The sequence below is a fragment of the Scatophagus argus genome, chromosome 14, assembly GCF_020382885.2.
Source record: "Scatophagus argus isolate fScaArg1 chromosome 14, fScaArg1.pri, whole genome shotgun sequence".
In the NCBI taxonomy this organism is placed as follows: domain Eukaryota; kingdom Metazoa; phylum Chordata; class Actinopteri; family Scatophagidae; genus Scatophagus; species Scatophagus argus.
The window spans coordinates 10168082-10185467 of NC_058506.1; the positions used below are offsets into that span (position 1 = coordinate 10168082).

Genomic DNA, 17386 nt, shown 5'->3' on the forward strand with positions numbered 1-17386 from the left:
AGTGCAGCAGAGCACTGAGAGCCAGGTTTGAATCTCTTGAGGGAAGAATTTCCCCTTTAATCCCAAAAAAATAAATACTATGGACTCTGGCAGCACACATTTCTGTGAACAAAATGTTTTCCGTGATAAAGATGCACAAAATATCCCATGGGGCTCATCAGGATTTGACAAAAATAATTTCAATCAATTGTTAAGATTATGTTTTAACAGCAAAGCACACAAACAAACAAATGAATGTTTCCACACCAGACAAAGACTGTCTTATGGGTGACAGACATTTTACCTTAAAACACACTATAAATTTGTCATATTAATCAAACGACCACAACATATCAATCAATCAATTACATATTACTGTAGGTACTAGTGTTTAATTTATGTAAGGTCAATCACATTCAGTTCAACATAACGTCACAGAATTGAGTTTGGTCGCTATGTTTGTCATTCATTTCTGCACAAAGCCTACAATACACACACACACACACACACACACACTATTTAGCAATGACATGTCAGTATTTTTGAAACTGAGAGGCCAAAATTTACATCTGACAGGGTTGAATGTTTTCAAAAATGAGCGTGTCATAATCCTTTAAAGTTAAAAATAAACAACCATACATGAAGCTTTTTATTTCTGGGACTTTTGATGCAGACGGCTCATGTTATCTCGCCACTGCTGCCTGTCACTGTTAGCCAAATCACAGTCTTATACTCTTTAGTGTTAATTTAGTGTCACTGAACACAATCCAGTTGTGTTTTTGACAATGAGGAGCTTCTGATAAACTGCTTCAGATGACAGTGGCTATGCAAACTATTTTGAGACTGTTGGCCTGTCTGACTTTGCATCTTAATCAAAAACGCAGACACATTTGTTGAGTATTTCTGTCCAGTTCCAAAAATCTCATTGTCAGCATCTTCCTTCTCAGACATCAGTGAGTTGAGCAGTTTTGGTCACCGACGCTGTTGGAAAAAATACCCTAGCAACCAGCCCTCAGTTGATCAAATTACAAATATGTCTTTTTCTGGCTGCAGTATTTGAAATTGTGGGCAGCCTGCAACTTCAACTCCAAGGTTGATGGGATATATCAAAGCATCTGCTTCCAATATACTTTGAATCCCACATTCACTCTGAAGCTCCCTTTATTCTGTCAGTTACCTGCCATACAAGGAAATTCTTTTATATCCGAAGTAACAAAGGAACAGCTGGAAGCCAAAAATCCCCAGTCACCACATGGTCCATGTTAGTAATACAGATAACATGGTGAAGCTGGGGTGACGTACCTCGGGTCTGGCATTTGAGAAGATAGTCCATTTGAGATCAGATGTCTCCGTCTTAGTGTTCATCAGGACTTCTGTGAGAAAAAACATATATAAAGAAACATCACTCAGAGCAGGAAATGGAGACTCATTTACATTCAGAGAAACACAGAAATGAATTTAAAATCACAGAGTGAACATATTTCGAGTTCCAAGCTTTCTGCCAAGAATCAGCTATGGCTTATACTGGGATTAGGGTGGAAGACGGAGCTTCACAGTCAGTCAATTACATCTACAGAGACGTTCCCACCAGCCTAAAACTATCTTTCCTCTCATGTTTGTTTTTACCCCCCCACCCCGCCGCTCCTCATATTCCCAGCGATGCACCACTGCCTGTGGTCACACTGAACCTGGTGAAAAGAGTCCGCCTTTGAAAGGACAAGTAGCTGGAACAAGAGAATCGACCAGACTTACATAAATACACACACACACGCACACACAAACACACACACACACTGACACACGTATATAAAGATTTAAGCCCTCCCAGTCACAATCTGTGATTACAATAGAATTGATTTTTTGTAATCTTTTGAGAGGCAGGCTGCCAGCACACAAACAATCTGAGCTGCTCTGCTATGATTCAGTGTCCCAATAAAATCCAGGACCTGAACTGGGTGTAACTTGCTGCAGAGTTAGATTAGGGTGAAGGGACTTCTTTTCCTGTTAGGATACCCCCCCCCCAAGCCGTCTCTGCTGCACTACTGTTTATACTGATGGGATGAGGTTTCCGCCACAGACCGGCTCGTAGAGCCCTACCTGCTCCCCGCAGAAGCTCATCTCAAGGGTGAGGCAGTTTTACCAATAAACAGGATTTAATGCGGCTCTCCTGAGGGCCATGATCAAGTAGAGCACCTGCATGAAAATGGATGCTGGAGGAAATGGGAGCTTCAGTGTGAGTTTATCATTGGGGTTATTAAGATGTTTTGTTGAATTAGGCGTCCAGTATAGGGCTCAAGAGTAAAGCCTTTAACACCACTAACACACACTCTACACACACAGAGACAAATACAATGCTACAGCTGCCTGTGCATTTCTACGTTTCTATTATGGTTTTATTGTTCCCCAAATTTGGTTTCTACATGTTTGTGTTAGACACTTTTCATTTGAGCAAAAAATGTTTCACATAAATCATAAAATGGTGCCTGAAATGCACTGAAGGTTTACTGTGAAATGAAAACAAAATTTTGAAAGACAAAACTCCATTAACTTCACTTCTTACACAATGCCAAAGTGTTTGATTATCGACTGTTCCAAATGAGTTGTTTCCACCGCCTGCCTGTTTCAACATGTTGCTCTGTTGGCCAAAACATCTGCTCTCAATCTACGCCTGTCAAAATCAAGCAGCTAATTTAAATCACAGATTTGGTGATCCCATCTGCATCTCCTCCAGATGTGGAGGTTAGATGACCCTGTACTTCCATTGGTTTAATGATGGCTTTTGCCACTTGTCAAGTAGCCATAATTTACATAAAAATTGTTAATTGTTATGAATGTACGTTTCTCGTCTAAAAGTTCAATGTAATGAACCCCAATGCAGGGGGTGAAATAATTGATTCATTAAGTGATTGCCTGAGTATGGAGCCCAGCAAGGGACATGGAGGAAGAAAAAAAAATAATCAAAGGATAAAATAAAAAGATGTAGTTTTGCGAGATCTCGAATGTTTTTTCTTTCATGTGCCCCCACAATTTGGTGACTACTTAATCTAGTGTAATCCAAATATTTGTCACTGATTACTTTTAATGGCTGCTCAACGATGTAACCGCTAGTGATTGTAGCCTGTTTCCTGTCCTGACACTGTATGCAAGAGAAAAGCTTTGACACAGTACGTTGTGTAGACACAAAGCCTGTCGGGGTCTCCTTGGTTTTGGCGAATATATTTTGCACAACACTGTTCAGCACCAACACGTGTAGTATTTTACAAAAATAACTGCCAACGCCTACAGTTACTAATCTCTGTGATCCTCTGTAAAGTGAGAGGCAATCACATTTACCACTTACCAGCCCACATCCCAATCAAATACACACGAAGGCACATAAAAACATGTGTGATTTAAGGCCCAAGCTGACTCGTGCTTCCCACTGAGATGAAATCTTGCAGCCGTATGCGTTCACAGACAGACATCGATGTTTGACAGTACTGAATGTTTCAACTGTTAAAGATCAGATACTGTGTGGTCTATTCAGCACAGAATAATTTACTCACTCTGCAGCTGCACTCGACACTTAAAACTGAATATAATAGGGATACATCTGGATATCTGAAGCATATAGTTTATGGTAGAACAGTTTGTTGTTCCACCCTGCTTGAAGGAGGTGATACTCTTTTAAATGACTAATACTACATCCAGCGATGCTAGGAACTATTAACAAGATAAAACAGAACAAAACCACAGATTTTTTTGATTACTGTATTAAATAAATATATCCTATAACATCCTATTCCGCTGCTGTTCCTTCTTTAGGTTAAAAAAAAACACGCTTGACTGCAACACATTTTAATATAAAACAATCAACAGTAAAAGAACAAGTGTTTTAAAACAGCTGGTGTCATCTATAAATATCTGACTCTCTATCTCCTCGTTTTCCCATAACGATTTCAATGATCACTTAATCACACTCCTGCTAATTTAATACATTTCCTCGGTGAACAACCCCCCCTCCCACACACACACACACACACACACACACACAAATGCAGAATTTATTCCCTTCACAGTGCTGTGCAGCCAAATGACTTAAATCTTACTCTTATTGAATTCCACCTCGGTGTCATTTTCTTGTCCCGTCGTCCGACTGACCCATCTCAGGCACAGCATAAGAAAGCAATGACTTGACATGACTAATCCTCCAGGTTGCACATGCAGCAGATTCGTCATTCAACCGCACGGAGAGGTAAATGTGATTTCTCGCTGCGCATTACCTGCTTCTCTTTTACAGTCTGCTTATTTTTACTCTCTCTATGCAAACTCCCCGTAAGGAAACACGAGTATGTGTGCTTCTCACCCTGTTCCACTTTCAAAACCACAGAAGCCCACCGACTTAATAATAACAATCTGAGGTGATAAAGAGGAAGAAGGGAAAGTCTGCAGAGAGCGGCGGAAAAAAGGAGGAGAGAGGTGAATGAGGAGGATAATTGGATGGCAAAGTTCAGGAAGGTGCTTTCCCTGAATTTAGTCTACTTTGAGTTCACTCCAGCATAATTATAAAAAAACAAAAAACAACACCACCTTCATAATACTCAGACCTCTGATTGCCCACTGCCCCTCTGCCTCTTTCATATGCACACCTGCCTCTGTTTCATATGGAGATTTTAGGATTTTTTTTATTTTTTTTGAAGGAGAGAAGAAGAAACACCACCACACACCCAAGGCTTGGTAATCACTGTTAATCGTGCTCTGTCATTAAGGTTTATGAGACAGGATGCATGAGTGTTTCTATTATGTGCATGTATGGCCTTGCCTTTCACTGAAGCAGACTCAGACTTAAGCCCAGTTACAGGAAGCTGGCGTTTCCCTTGCATTCTTACAACAGCGGCGGCCACCCACCGCCGGAAAATTGCCCCCAGTGTTAGAAAAATGTAAGAACAATGAAAACTCGTCATCTGGCCGTATTTAAAACCCAAAACAAACAATTGTACAGTAATTACAGTACAGCCGTCCACATTAGGAGACACTGGAGAAGTCTTAACTGATACTGGTGCCGGCGAAAAGATCAGGACTGAGCCTTGAGATTAAAATTACAGAAAATTATATGTTAAAGGTCGTCAACTATAATAAATAGATATCAGCTATTATACTCCCCAAGTTAAGACACTCAGAGGCAGGTCTGAAGTGAATGGGTTGAGATATCAGTATTCAGAATCAGAATCAGAGTCAGATCAGATGAGTAGTCAGTATAGTATTGTCAGACCATGTCAGAGGAACAGGACGACGAGCACGTATTAAGTTTTCTGTGTGAAAAGCAGACAACAATGGAGGGTGTTGTACAAGGGTTCCTTTTGAAATGTAAAACTCGACCCCATACTTTTCACAAAGGGGGGCCATACAGCAAATATCACACCCTCATTTTCTTTACAGCTGTCTCCAGGTTTTAGACAACTGACCTCAAATTTGAGAGCAGGGCCCGTTTGCTCTGGATCGCATCATTCGTCGTTATTTCTTTCCTGCTTGTTTTTTTTTCCCCTCCACTATTTTCCGCTTTCTCTGTGGCTCTGGTGTGCGATAGGGAAATTATAGGCCTATGAGCGTTTGCCCTGCTTCGGCTACAATTAGACCTCATTTTAATTAAAGAAACAGAGTGCCAATTACCCTCAAACACCTAGAGAAATGGAGACAGAGGGGAAGAACAGGGATAATGAAAAAGAGGAATGTAAAAATGAGAAGAGAAGTTCGAGGGATTTGGGAATTACAGATGACAAATGTATAAAAACTAGATGGGCTTATGGGTGCGTTTGTTAATATCACGGCTACAGTCATCAACCTGCTCGCTCTCAGTATCTGTTCTTTTTTTTATTTCTAAGTGTTTTTTTTTTAAATTTCCAAGTGCTTTTTTTATTTCCAAGTGCTTGGTCAGCTAACATGAAGCCAGGCTGATAACATCTTGGTGTCATTATAATGTATTTCTATACTTCTCAATACTTTTCTATCACATCTCTCTTACATACAACAAAACTACTGACACGTACCATATGTGTATTCTGATCTTTAGATTGTTTAGAAAGTCATTAAATGAATACAAGAATGAAATAAATCACAAATTGCAGAGAAAGCAATCGCATCTGCTTGCACAATATTTGTCTGGTGGTTTGGGACTTAAAGCTGTTCTGTTTCTCACTCTCCACATGAAGGTTTGCTATGCTGCCTGGAGAAGAGAAATAATTTCTTGAAAGGAGAATTATTGTCCTCCAGGTAAAACTCATGTGTTTGGTGGGATACCGCTAGCACATGTTTTACATTTTGCAAAGCTGATACCCTGAAATCAGACATGCTTATGGGACGTTCGGGCCATTTGATACATCCACGGTTCACATTTAAAGTAAAGGAATAGTTCAACATTTTGGGAAATAAGCTTATTCGTTTTCTTGCTAAGAGTTAGATGAGACGAGCAATAAAGCAAGTAAGCGCGCCTCTCAAAATAATGAATTTTTCCTTTTTAAAAATAGTCATTTCCTTTTCATACTAACATTAGCAGCTGTTTCCAAGTGAAGCCAATATTCACACATGGTTAACTAATACAGGTACAATTAATGAGCTTGTCTGTATTAACATTAGTTTGATGGATAACAGCTGCGACTAGAAAAGCCAGTGAAGTTTGTTTTGTTTGTTGGAGTATTCAAACCATTCATCTGCAGAAGAGGATCACATTCATTATACGGCAGGGCGACTGTTCTCCAGGCATTATTGACCACATATTGCAAAGAATATTGTTGGTTAATCTTTAAAAATGCTAATTTTGGACATCCTTGGAACTCAGGTTATCTACAACAGTACATGTGAAGAATGCAAATGGAAAGAAAAAAAACCCTTCATGTTCCAGCTTTACAGCACTGTTTTTGTAAGTGCTGGTTAGAGTGTGTGCACATGAACATAAAAACCTCTGCACTGAATGGATGTGTGTGTGTGTGTGTGTGTGTCCTGGACGGAGTTGTGTCTAGTGAGATTAGACCTCGGCTTCCTGTAGTTCCTGTCTATTTCCTGTCTCATGGACTGCTGGGATTCACATGCACAGCAAGCGAGGGTTTAACTCCTCGTCTACTGTATGACAAAAGCCTCCTGTGGCACGTGTGGATGAGTTCAGCTACGTTAAAGTAGGTGTTGCTGAGAAGGGAGATGAAAGGAGCAAAGGTGAGATGAAGAAAAGGTGTTAATTCCTGACGCTTTTTTGTCTTACTCGTCTGTCAGGATGCATATCAATATGCGATGTGGTGGGTCTCTGTCTCTGTCTCTGTTAGGACAGGATGTGACCCAGATAAGGGGGGAAGCTTCATGCTGGACAGAAACCAAAGATGCACTGCTGTGAGTGAGACTGACTGACCCAAAGCACTGAGGATTAAGTACAGTACGGAGCAGATACCTGACCTTTGAATGTTATGGCTTCAGTTTACACCAACATCAGGGATCCACTGGACAGAATTATTACATTAATCACTTCTACTCTGTTTTTCCCAGAACACTTTCACAGTTCAGACTGGAGAGGTCAGGCGGCTTTTTATTCTATAGCTAATATTAAATTCATTGCAGCGCTCAAAGTTATTTTGATTTCTGGTTGTATTTCAGCCAAAAGTATTTTCTGATCCCAAGGCAAATCACCTTTTTAATCTTCTCTAATTCTTGTTCAGTGTTAAATATGAGTTCATCTGTGTTTCATAACAGAAGGGGAAGATTTAACCAAAAAAAGTGTCTCTCCGGTGGTGGAACACAAAACAAATGTTGATTAGAGAAGAAGCATCTATGATTCATTTCCATTCCCTTTTCATTAATTGTGGTAGAGTGGAAGGAAACACTGTTGCATTATTCAAGTCGCACAAGTTCAAAGTGAATATTTACTTAATCGCAGTGGTATATAAAGTCTGGAGCTACACTAAAATGAGAGGTTAAGGTTAAGAGGATGTGAGACATCGACTTGGTTCTGTGCCTTTTTATATCACCGCCTACAAGTAATGAGTTTTGACCTGTGGTGTTAACTGCTAAACAGCACTTGTGCATCTTGGACTCAAACAGCCTTTTTCCTCTCAGACAAACAAAATCCATACGGCTGTGAGACCAAAGACATCCCCAAAGAGACAACACAGAATGAAAAATAAACAGTATCTATACAGAGGTGACACATATAGGTGTTTGACAGTAGATTAAAGTGTTATTATAGGGTGTGTTTGCTGCTGGAGATGTGTATACAACAGGAACTGACTAATATTGGCAAGAAGTGAATGCAATAGATTTATCACTTAATTCCCTGCAGGAAGGAAGTGAGCAAGAAAAAAAGCTCTCTTTTTTCCGGGGGAAATTGTTAATTTGATTCTATGTAGACATTTAAAGCTTTAAAAGCATAATTCCCCACATTATCTCTCATACAGTATGATTGATTACATTGCCTTGCTTTGCAGTATTTTTAAACGTTTTCTGAATATTGATCTGTCACTGTGAATTCACCTCCTGCTATTTCCAATTATGGGCACCACTTTCTGGAGTCCTCTTAAAAATAACCCAACTCTGTGAAAAACTGAAAGGCTTCTTGAGAACATTGTTGCAGGCTTCACCATGTCCCCGGTGGCTTCCTGATACAGAATGCTTTAAGAAAGGGAATGAATTACAAAGGGAAAGCTAAAACGCCTTTTTTTTTAAGTCTAATTATTATATTTTCTGAGGGTATGCCGCACTATTCAAAACTCTGAATTTCCACAAGCCATGCTGCCTTTAAATAAAGAATTTTCTAACACTGGAGATGACGCCCAAATTAGAAAGACGACGACTTGATGGTGCGTGTGATCTATTAGTTTTTGGGGCAGACAGTCAGATTTATCATTTCCATGTAATCTGGAGACTAATTTCACTATGAAACTCTAGTAGTCCTGCAGCTAATGATTATTCACATTGCTTATTAATGTTCAGATTATTTTTTCAATTAATCAGTTTGTTTTTAGGATGTCCAAAAATAGTGAAAAGTTCCCTTATAATTTTCCCATGACCCATCTTCTAGGGGTGATTCTGCATGATACTGCATACAAACCTGTACGTCCCATCTTTCATCTTCCATCATCCCATCTACTTTCAGGTATCAGGTAATGTATTTTTAACCCAAACCACTGCTCTTTACCTTCAGTCCTGTCACCAAAAGGACAAAAACTGTGAAAAAATAATTTTTTTCTACAAATCGGTCTCTCTTCAGCCAAGGAAATAAAAAAGTCTGAACTGAACTGTCCGGTGGGGGAATCGAACCAGCGACCTTCCAATCACAAGCCGCTTCTCTGGCTGCCCCCAATACACAGTGATTCTGCTGGAGTCTGACTGAATTCAGGGGATGTACTTCAATTTTACTTTATTACCTACATGGAGAGACTGATGAGGGGTGCTTTGGTTTTCTGAGCATGTCCCATCTTTGAAAGTCGTGCTGTCACCTCTGCTAAGCTCAAAAACATTTATTCTTTCTTTTCAGAGACCTTAGCCTCTTTTAGACACCCAGTTCAAGGCGGGACTGTTGTGCCATTATTCTGCCTCATAGTTTTGAAAAAAAAAAAACAAATGAAAACAAAATAAAAGGGCATTGCTGTCTATCATTAGTCAGCAATGGAGGTTGTAACAGAGCAGAAACGATATCTGTGTAAAACGTGGGTGTGATGTTTTGATGACGTGTTATGTGTGGGACCCACCACGAGGAGATTTAAATAACTAGCAGCAGCAGTTAGCAACCAACTCAAAGACGAAGATGAGGAAGAAGTTAGGAGCTTGTCTACAGAAAGAAAAAAGTTTATCTGCCATTATTGTTGCTTAGAAAGAGACGTTGCTGGCCAACATGACCGTTAAAACCACACTAGACACCAATAGTTTTGTGCTGCACACCACACTTCTTTTGCTTCAGAACATCAGCATGTTATCTAAAAATGACACAATGGGGTGCAATTATACCACTGTTGTTTGGTTTACTGTAAAAAAAATCAATACATAAAATACATTTTAGCACTTTGGACTTTAAAAGGATCATTTCTATGATGACAGTTTTTACAGGCTTGCTTCTGGTAAAAAGGTTTCACTTTGTCAAGTGCTCTGTGCAACCGCAGAGTAGTAGTAGAGAAAATGAGCTGCACAAAAGCTAAAAGACACACTACTCAGAAAAGATGTTTACATGGGAAAGTGATCCTCTGCCCATTTATTCATCCTTTGGGTGTTGTGCTACTCGACACCAGACTCAGCAGTCAAGATCCTGTGATCAAACTGACATCTTTTCAGTTTGTTACGCAACAGAAAAGATTATCCTTGAAGGAAAATGACACGTAACTAAGATAGAAACTTGCCAATACATGTGTGTTTTTTTTCTTAACCACAGCACCAAGATTCTCATGAACCAAACTCAGGTCTGACAACTTTATATAAACACTTCCCTGCTCTACACCCGGGAGCTATCACACACCACCACTCTGAAGAAAACTATCCTCTACAAACCAACTAGCCTCAAGCTGATATCTCTTTTATAGCAGGCTTGAAGGCAGCTGATCGGCTGTGAAGCCAGAGAGCTAAGCTGTGTGTCATCAGAGCAGAAGCACCATGGGAAAGTACAGGTTATGTGCTTGTTTTCAAACACTTCCTCAATCCTTAAAGAGGATATTCATCTTCTTGTCTTCTCCTGTCCACAGGGAGCCCTGAGGTCGGGGTCACTCATAGACTGACACTCCTGCAGGGTGCAGAAATCTGGGATGATCCTCCTAACCAGCAGGAGAGTCTGCCACCCCAGTGTCTGCTGTGTCTTCCAATAATCAGACCAGATAGTTTGCCATTTAGTTAACTATAGACTCATAATTAGCACATTGTGTCTTGTGTCATTTGTTCGCGACTAACTCTGGGATTTGTTCCAAAATGTTGTAATGTGTGCACTCAGGGCTGGAATGATAAATTATGCCATAGAGTTGCAGAAGCAAAATTAACTCCCATTTGCTGGAGTGTAAAAATCAGGGAAATGTGAGCTTTTATTAAGTAATATATGACAGGTGACCTGTCTGATTTCAAAACTGGCTTGATGAAAAACCCACATAGCTCCATCGACTGCTGTGATGCATCTAATGAACTCTCAATGAGCCCCAAAAGTGTCTGCTGCTGTACTAAAAACAGAGTTTTATTCAAAGCCTTTACTAAAGCAGAATCTACAATTATTTTTTGAGAAGAGAGGGGGGTCTTGCCAAAGAAAAATGCATGCGCGCACATGCACACACACAGTTTTCAGTGACTAATCTACTGTGGGAGGTGGACAGCTTGAAGCTAACAGTTCAGACTCCAACTAAATAAACCATAAGGATTGACACATCTAAGTGGAAATATCAGAAAACAGACTCTCTGCAAGAATTTTCTGACACATCATGCTTTTTTAATATTCAAATGACAACAAGCACACTGAGAGTTAATTCTCTTCATCAGTGTATGCCTTGCTCCAACAAGCCTGCGACTGGGCGTCTGTGTGGCGGCGACCGATATATCCAGAATAAAGAATTCAGAATTCGTCTCTAAACTCATAGATGGGAAGCAATTTGTTCATTTTCCTTCCTCTGCCAGTCATGTTATGTTTCTAGTAAGGAGTGAAATCAGTAGTTCACAAACCATTTGAAATTCAAAACTAGGCCTTTGAAAAGATCACACAATAATGGAACCGTGACCCTTCTTCTAAGATTGGATAGAGCTGAGCGGTGATCAATCACCACTGAGGTAATGGTGATATGGAAGAACGTAAGAGAAGGACCGTTTGGTCTCCTTAAAAGTAAGATACCAAGGTGGCAAAAAAAAAGGTGTTAATGCTTCTTTAACTGAACTGACCCACTCCTTTTTGGAGCATGACTCCGTATTAAAGCTCTTAGCCGTGTGCAAGCTGTAGGAGGGCAGCTAGTGCACAGGAATGTCTCTGTTATGCCATACATAGCAGAGCCCACTTGTTTCAGTGCGGTATATGAAAGCAGGCCCTGGGAGACACACTGAAGCCGTGTGCAAGCATGAAGGTTGAAGCAAACACGTGTTCTGTGGGTTGTTGTCGAACTGAGTGAATTACAGTTTAACTTAAAATGGGCATATCAAACAGAAGATGTAGGTCAGCCTATGACGCAGGGAAGGAAATATCCCAGACTCAAATGGAATCAAGTCTACTGATGGTGTGTGCTTCAAGCTGAGATTTTTTTTTTGCATCAAGGTTGCTTTTTTTAATCAATTCTTGCATATCCAGCCTCAGACGCCTCGCCAGCCTCATGTTGCGTTTCCCCCCAGCAAGATTTCATTCTATTTTTGAACGTAACGACAAAAACATCACAAGGCACAGGACAACAATGGCACGTAGAAGCGCTTCACAAAAGATTTTTTCCCTACACAATGCTCAGTTCGCTTCAAATAACAGCTGTGATTAGAGTACAAGATAAATGAGAAAGATGAACCTGAGATAAATAGCTTCTTCTCCATTGTTGTCCTCTAATTAAATGCCTTTTTAATCCCTTTGTTATAATCGCATATGCAACCCATCACATACATCTCACAAGTCTGGCCTCAGGTGTGCATGATTATGGAATGCAAATAGGCAATATACCTACTTTGCTCATTATGCAGTGTGCAGACGCGCACATACTTGCACCCTCCTTACCCTCTCTGCACTTGCTCTTTCTATTTCGTCGACTCATGCCGGTCTCCCCATCTCTCCTTGACTCACTTCAAAGAGAACCCCCATCCCTCTAAAAGTGCCATTCTCCTTGGTGCTTATGGCTGATAGGCTGTGGCCTCATTCCCTCTCTGCTGCAGCATGTCCCCATTGTGTCCCACTCTCAGCGAGCAGCGTGTGGGTGGAGGACAGACTGGCTCTCCAAAGTGAATGCCTGACATGGATGTATGGGCTGGGGGTGTATCCTCTCAGCGAGCTAAACTATCATCCACCTGCAATTCCCCGCTGCCATATGCATCCTTCTCGGCGAGAGGGGAAAGGGAGAGGGATAGAGAGACACGGACTGAGAGTACTTGTGGCACTCGGATGCCTGTTTAACTCTTGAGGAAGCTAATCATCGGATTGAGGTACTGAGGATGATGGGCTACAGGCTTTCAGAGAGGGGGGGAGGTTGCTTTAAATGCAAATCCCTTTCTTATAAAAATCGGTTCCGTTTAAAAGGATTTCTGGGAAACGAACCACATTGCCACGGCAGGGGAGACAGTGAGCAAGAGAAAACAGCATAGCACCAGTCAAACATCAAGGAGACAGAGGACGTGGAAAGAGTAGCAAAAGAAAAGGCTACATGTCAGTGAAAGAAGGGATTGAGGCTCAAGTAAGGCCTCTCAGATAAAAACATCCTTTCTGCATCTGAGACACTTGGTGAGTTTTAGTTTAGATTGAGAGGCATTATGCTATTCATCATGCTGGTTATGGCACAGAGGAGTCAGGAGGTGAATGAATAAACAGAAGACAGACTAGCTAAAAAAATCAGCGACTGTCCCCATTTCTAAAGTGTTTTTATAGGTTTGATGTAAATTTTGCCTTCAACCCAAATACGAGCTCTGAATGTTTTTGTTTAATTCCATACAAAGAAGCGTGTTATTTGTTCTTTAACAGGCTAGATATGAGCAACTGGTGAGTGCTGTGGTATTTGTTTAAGATACAGATGTGCTTTGGCTTTCCATTGCTACCTCCACCAAAGCTCTTCCAATCAACAGCACTGCACAAAATGAGCCTGTGCTGGTGGGAAGATTTGGGCACCTTTGTCAACCCACTTGCATGAGAGAAGAGTGATTTTTTTTTTTTTTACATTAAATATGTAGGGAGTTTTTTTGTTTGTTTATTTACATTACATTTCAAATCATCCAACTCTAAAGAAAAGGTGGGTTTATGACTCAGTTATGTCATTACTCCCATTTGGCCCCTGGTGCATCTACTTGTAGCTGTGCGAATTCAGATTTGTGTCGAACAAAAGATGTTAATGTCGGCTCTTTGTATAGGCTGGCTTTGGTTTGGGAGAGTGTGATATATAACAAACCACTGCAGTGTGTAAAGTTTGCAAAGAGAGGATGACACTTCATCCCCTCACAATCAGTAGAAGCTAAAAAGTGCTGTCAGTGTTTTTTCACCCCAACAACCAGACAGGCTTCTGCTAAACAAACGACTCTGGCAGCTGCACTCTCTTGTTGCACACTAAATGTAAAAAGATGATTTGTAAATAGAGAGAGGGTAGCAGCTGCAGTAACATACCGTATTCTAGACAATATACTCTCCATTGGCAGTATATAGAAGGATTTACAACGCTGTAAAAACTTTAAGTGCCAAGTACAAGCCTCCCAGCCAAAAATAAATAATTATGCTAAAGAGACACTGGCTTCAGTTGAAAGCAATGTTCTGCAGACATATCAGCTTAACAATTTCTTCTACAACAACTTATCTACAGCCAGGGTGGGTGAAAACACGCAACAAGAGCCTCTTTGTTTTCTTCCATCCACCTGTTTCACGCACTTTCATTTTTTCATTAAAAAACACCTGAGTTGAAATGCAGGCAATTCAAAAATAAAAGTCCAAATTCACAAAAATGTTCTTATAGTTTGCTGGAAAAATTGGTGTATCAGTAAAAACAAAATGCAACAAAGCACAAGACGAACACACCTAGAGGATTAGTCATGGCATACATGTCTGTGGATAATGGCTACTTTTGGAGTACAAAAATCAGTTGCATATAGGTGTACTCAGATTAGGGGATATCGAATTGCTGCACAGACACATTTAGCCACCAATACCTGATCGAGCATTTTAGGCTGCACTGAAGACATTTCTAGTAAAGTCAGTGGTATCAGAATAACTGCAAACAGTACAGGAAACAAAAAGAAATGCCATATTCACAGCACGCTTTCTAAATTGCTTTTGTTCATTTTAGATACGACTGGCTGTCTTTTAATTCTGTCATCTCGTTGCGTCTCTTCTTGAGAATTCAGGCCACCATTCATTTATCAGCATAATAAGTGAAAAGGAAGTCTTTTGCCTGTTTTCTGGAAATTCAAATGAAACCTGAGTTACATTTGGAAGTAAACTTGATGAAAAACCGTCTAAAAAGCGACTACAAAACTGTACAAATCAAATGATCACACAGGTGATTCAGTAGCATTAGGTCTCAAAAAATGTCACCAAGCAATGTAAATTAGATAAAATAAATTGTCCACCTAAGTAGAAAATTATCCTTTGAGTCTAGATGAGTGCTGACAAGTTTACATTTTAAGCTGTGGGACTGAACAGGTGGACTGCAGTGCTTTTGTCGCTGGCTGCATCTTGCCATTGGTAAGAGAGAGAAACTGTATGTGCGAGGAATAATGAGAAGCAGGGAGAAAAATAAAATAAGAACTTCATAGGTTGAGCCTCCATGTGGGAGGTTAAGGAACATTTACAACTTATATTTACAAAGTCAAATATATTTTAAAATTTTAGCAGGGCTACATTAGTGAGAATTATTAATACTGGATAAAAAGCATACGTCTATTCATTTTAAAGTACTGGTTATACTTTCTGTATGTAATACATTTTTAATATGCAAGGCGAGGCAAAAAAGGAGTGTTAGTTTCTGCTGTGTGTGTGCATCCTCATTACTAATTTCCACCCAAAGCTTGCTATTAATTTCCAGCCAAAGTAATTATCTGATCAAGAGGTTTGTGTTTTAATCTTCATGGAGACAGAAGGAAGAGAGATCCATGCACTGAGCGAGCAAGTGGTGTGTGTAAGTGAGTCATTTATCCTTTAGTTGGAAAAGGAGGAGAGATTTGGCAGCTGTGAGCTTCATCTACCCTCCCATCAGTTCATTACAGAATTCACTACTAGGTGGAGAACAAGGGGGAGGATGATCCATCGTGCTGGCAGAGGAGCGGGCCATTACCCAAGACACAGAAACCAGACATCTTGTTCACACTTGGCAAGACAGAGATGTTCTGGAGTCAGTTGACAAGGCACTTCGACCCCTCAGCTCCCAACAACATGTCAACAACATCAGCAAGGTGGAAACAGAGCCAAGTCCACTGAGACTACTCCTGGTTCTCCTTACCAAAAACCAGCTGGGCACGGTTTGCCTCGCACAAATCTGAGGTTAAACATTTCCAAAGTTCCAGAGAAAAAGACTAAACAACTTAAACTCAGAGTTGAGTCAAAGGTCACGTCCCAGTGGTAAAACCTTCAGCCCCTGCTGGGGAAGAAGCTGCAGTTTCTCTCCCAAACCCTGGTTGCCAGAAAACTCTGACCAAGTGTCTGGGAAAATCCCAAACTTTGCTCTGGAAACACAAAGTCAATAAGGCTTTTCCCGCAAGAATTCAGACTCTTGGTAGCTGCGGTAATTTAACGTCTTCTTTTTTAGGAGTGTGAATGCATAAGCGGTGAATCCAGGCTTCAAAATGCACCTCAGAAAACCATGGCTGATACACATACTGTATGCTACATCCACATGTTTGTACAGTCTGTGGAAGAGGCCAATGAGTACCAGAGGATATGGCGTCCAGCCTCAAACCAGTGGCAGCTGACAGATTCATGTTCTTGCCTCAGAGCATGTTTGGTCATGCATGTTCAATGGTGTTCCTGTTTACAGCAACTCCTGATTGGAGGGAACATACTTGGGGAGACATTTCATTGTTAAAGTCCTCATTGTTTTCATGGCAAATTTACTTTCTTCGTAACAAAACGCTGGGAACTAACCAGTGAGATGACTGCTGTGTTTCTGCATTTATGTTATGTTTGTGCATGTATGTATGCATGTCCATTCTTGTGAGGGGAAATGACATCTAGAAAATGTAGCTAGTTATGCCTCAATGAATCACCCCAAGCAACTGTTAATAAGGCTACACAACCAGGTGGTGTCAACCAGTAAAAAATATGATGGAGAATAAAGAGAAATTTCATCACAGAACAAAATAGCATGCAGCCTACACAGCAGTAAGGTACTTTTAAAAACCCTGCGGTTCAACACCTCTTAAAGAAACCCAGTTGTGCTCCTTTGATCATGAGTAAAACACGAGCCTATTATTTCTAAAGGTTTCACAGAAAGTTGTCTCAGCAGCATTCTTAACAAACTCAAATCAGTTTCCAGTTTTCTCCACAGCACTGAAACTTCCCCACTGATGTCACAGAAAGACAGAGACATGGCGACGGAGATCAAAAATGAATAAACACCAGGCCCTCTAGTTGATTCTGATCTGTCAGTGAGGCCCACTCAGGCTCAGTCACCCCTGTATTAGGCAAATTACCCAGAAACTGGCCCTGTTGTTATGCTGATGGTGCCGAGCTATAGCCGCTACAAAGACTAGACAATCTGAAACCCTTATTTTTCTTCTTAACATTGGAACAGCTCATTTCAAAGCTGTCTTCTTTGTGCCCCCAGGGTTCACA

At 40.6% G+C, this 17386-nt stretch overlaps 1 protein-coding gene across 3 annotated transcripts in view; it reads right to left on the minus strand.

Moving 5' to 3' along the window:
• Positions 1-17386, minus strand: part of ephb4a (eph receptor B4a) — a 35473-nt gene that overhangs the window by 16403 nt on the left and 1684 nt on the right. For all 3 annotated transcript variants that reach the window (XM_046410279.1, XM_046410278.1, XM_046410277.1), the window contains one exon: positions 1282-1352. In XM_046410279.1, the coding sequence (XP_046266235.1) occupies positions 1282-1352 (71 nt within the window). The remainder of the gene's footprint in view (positions 1-1281; positions 1353-17386) is intronic.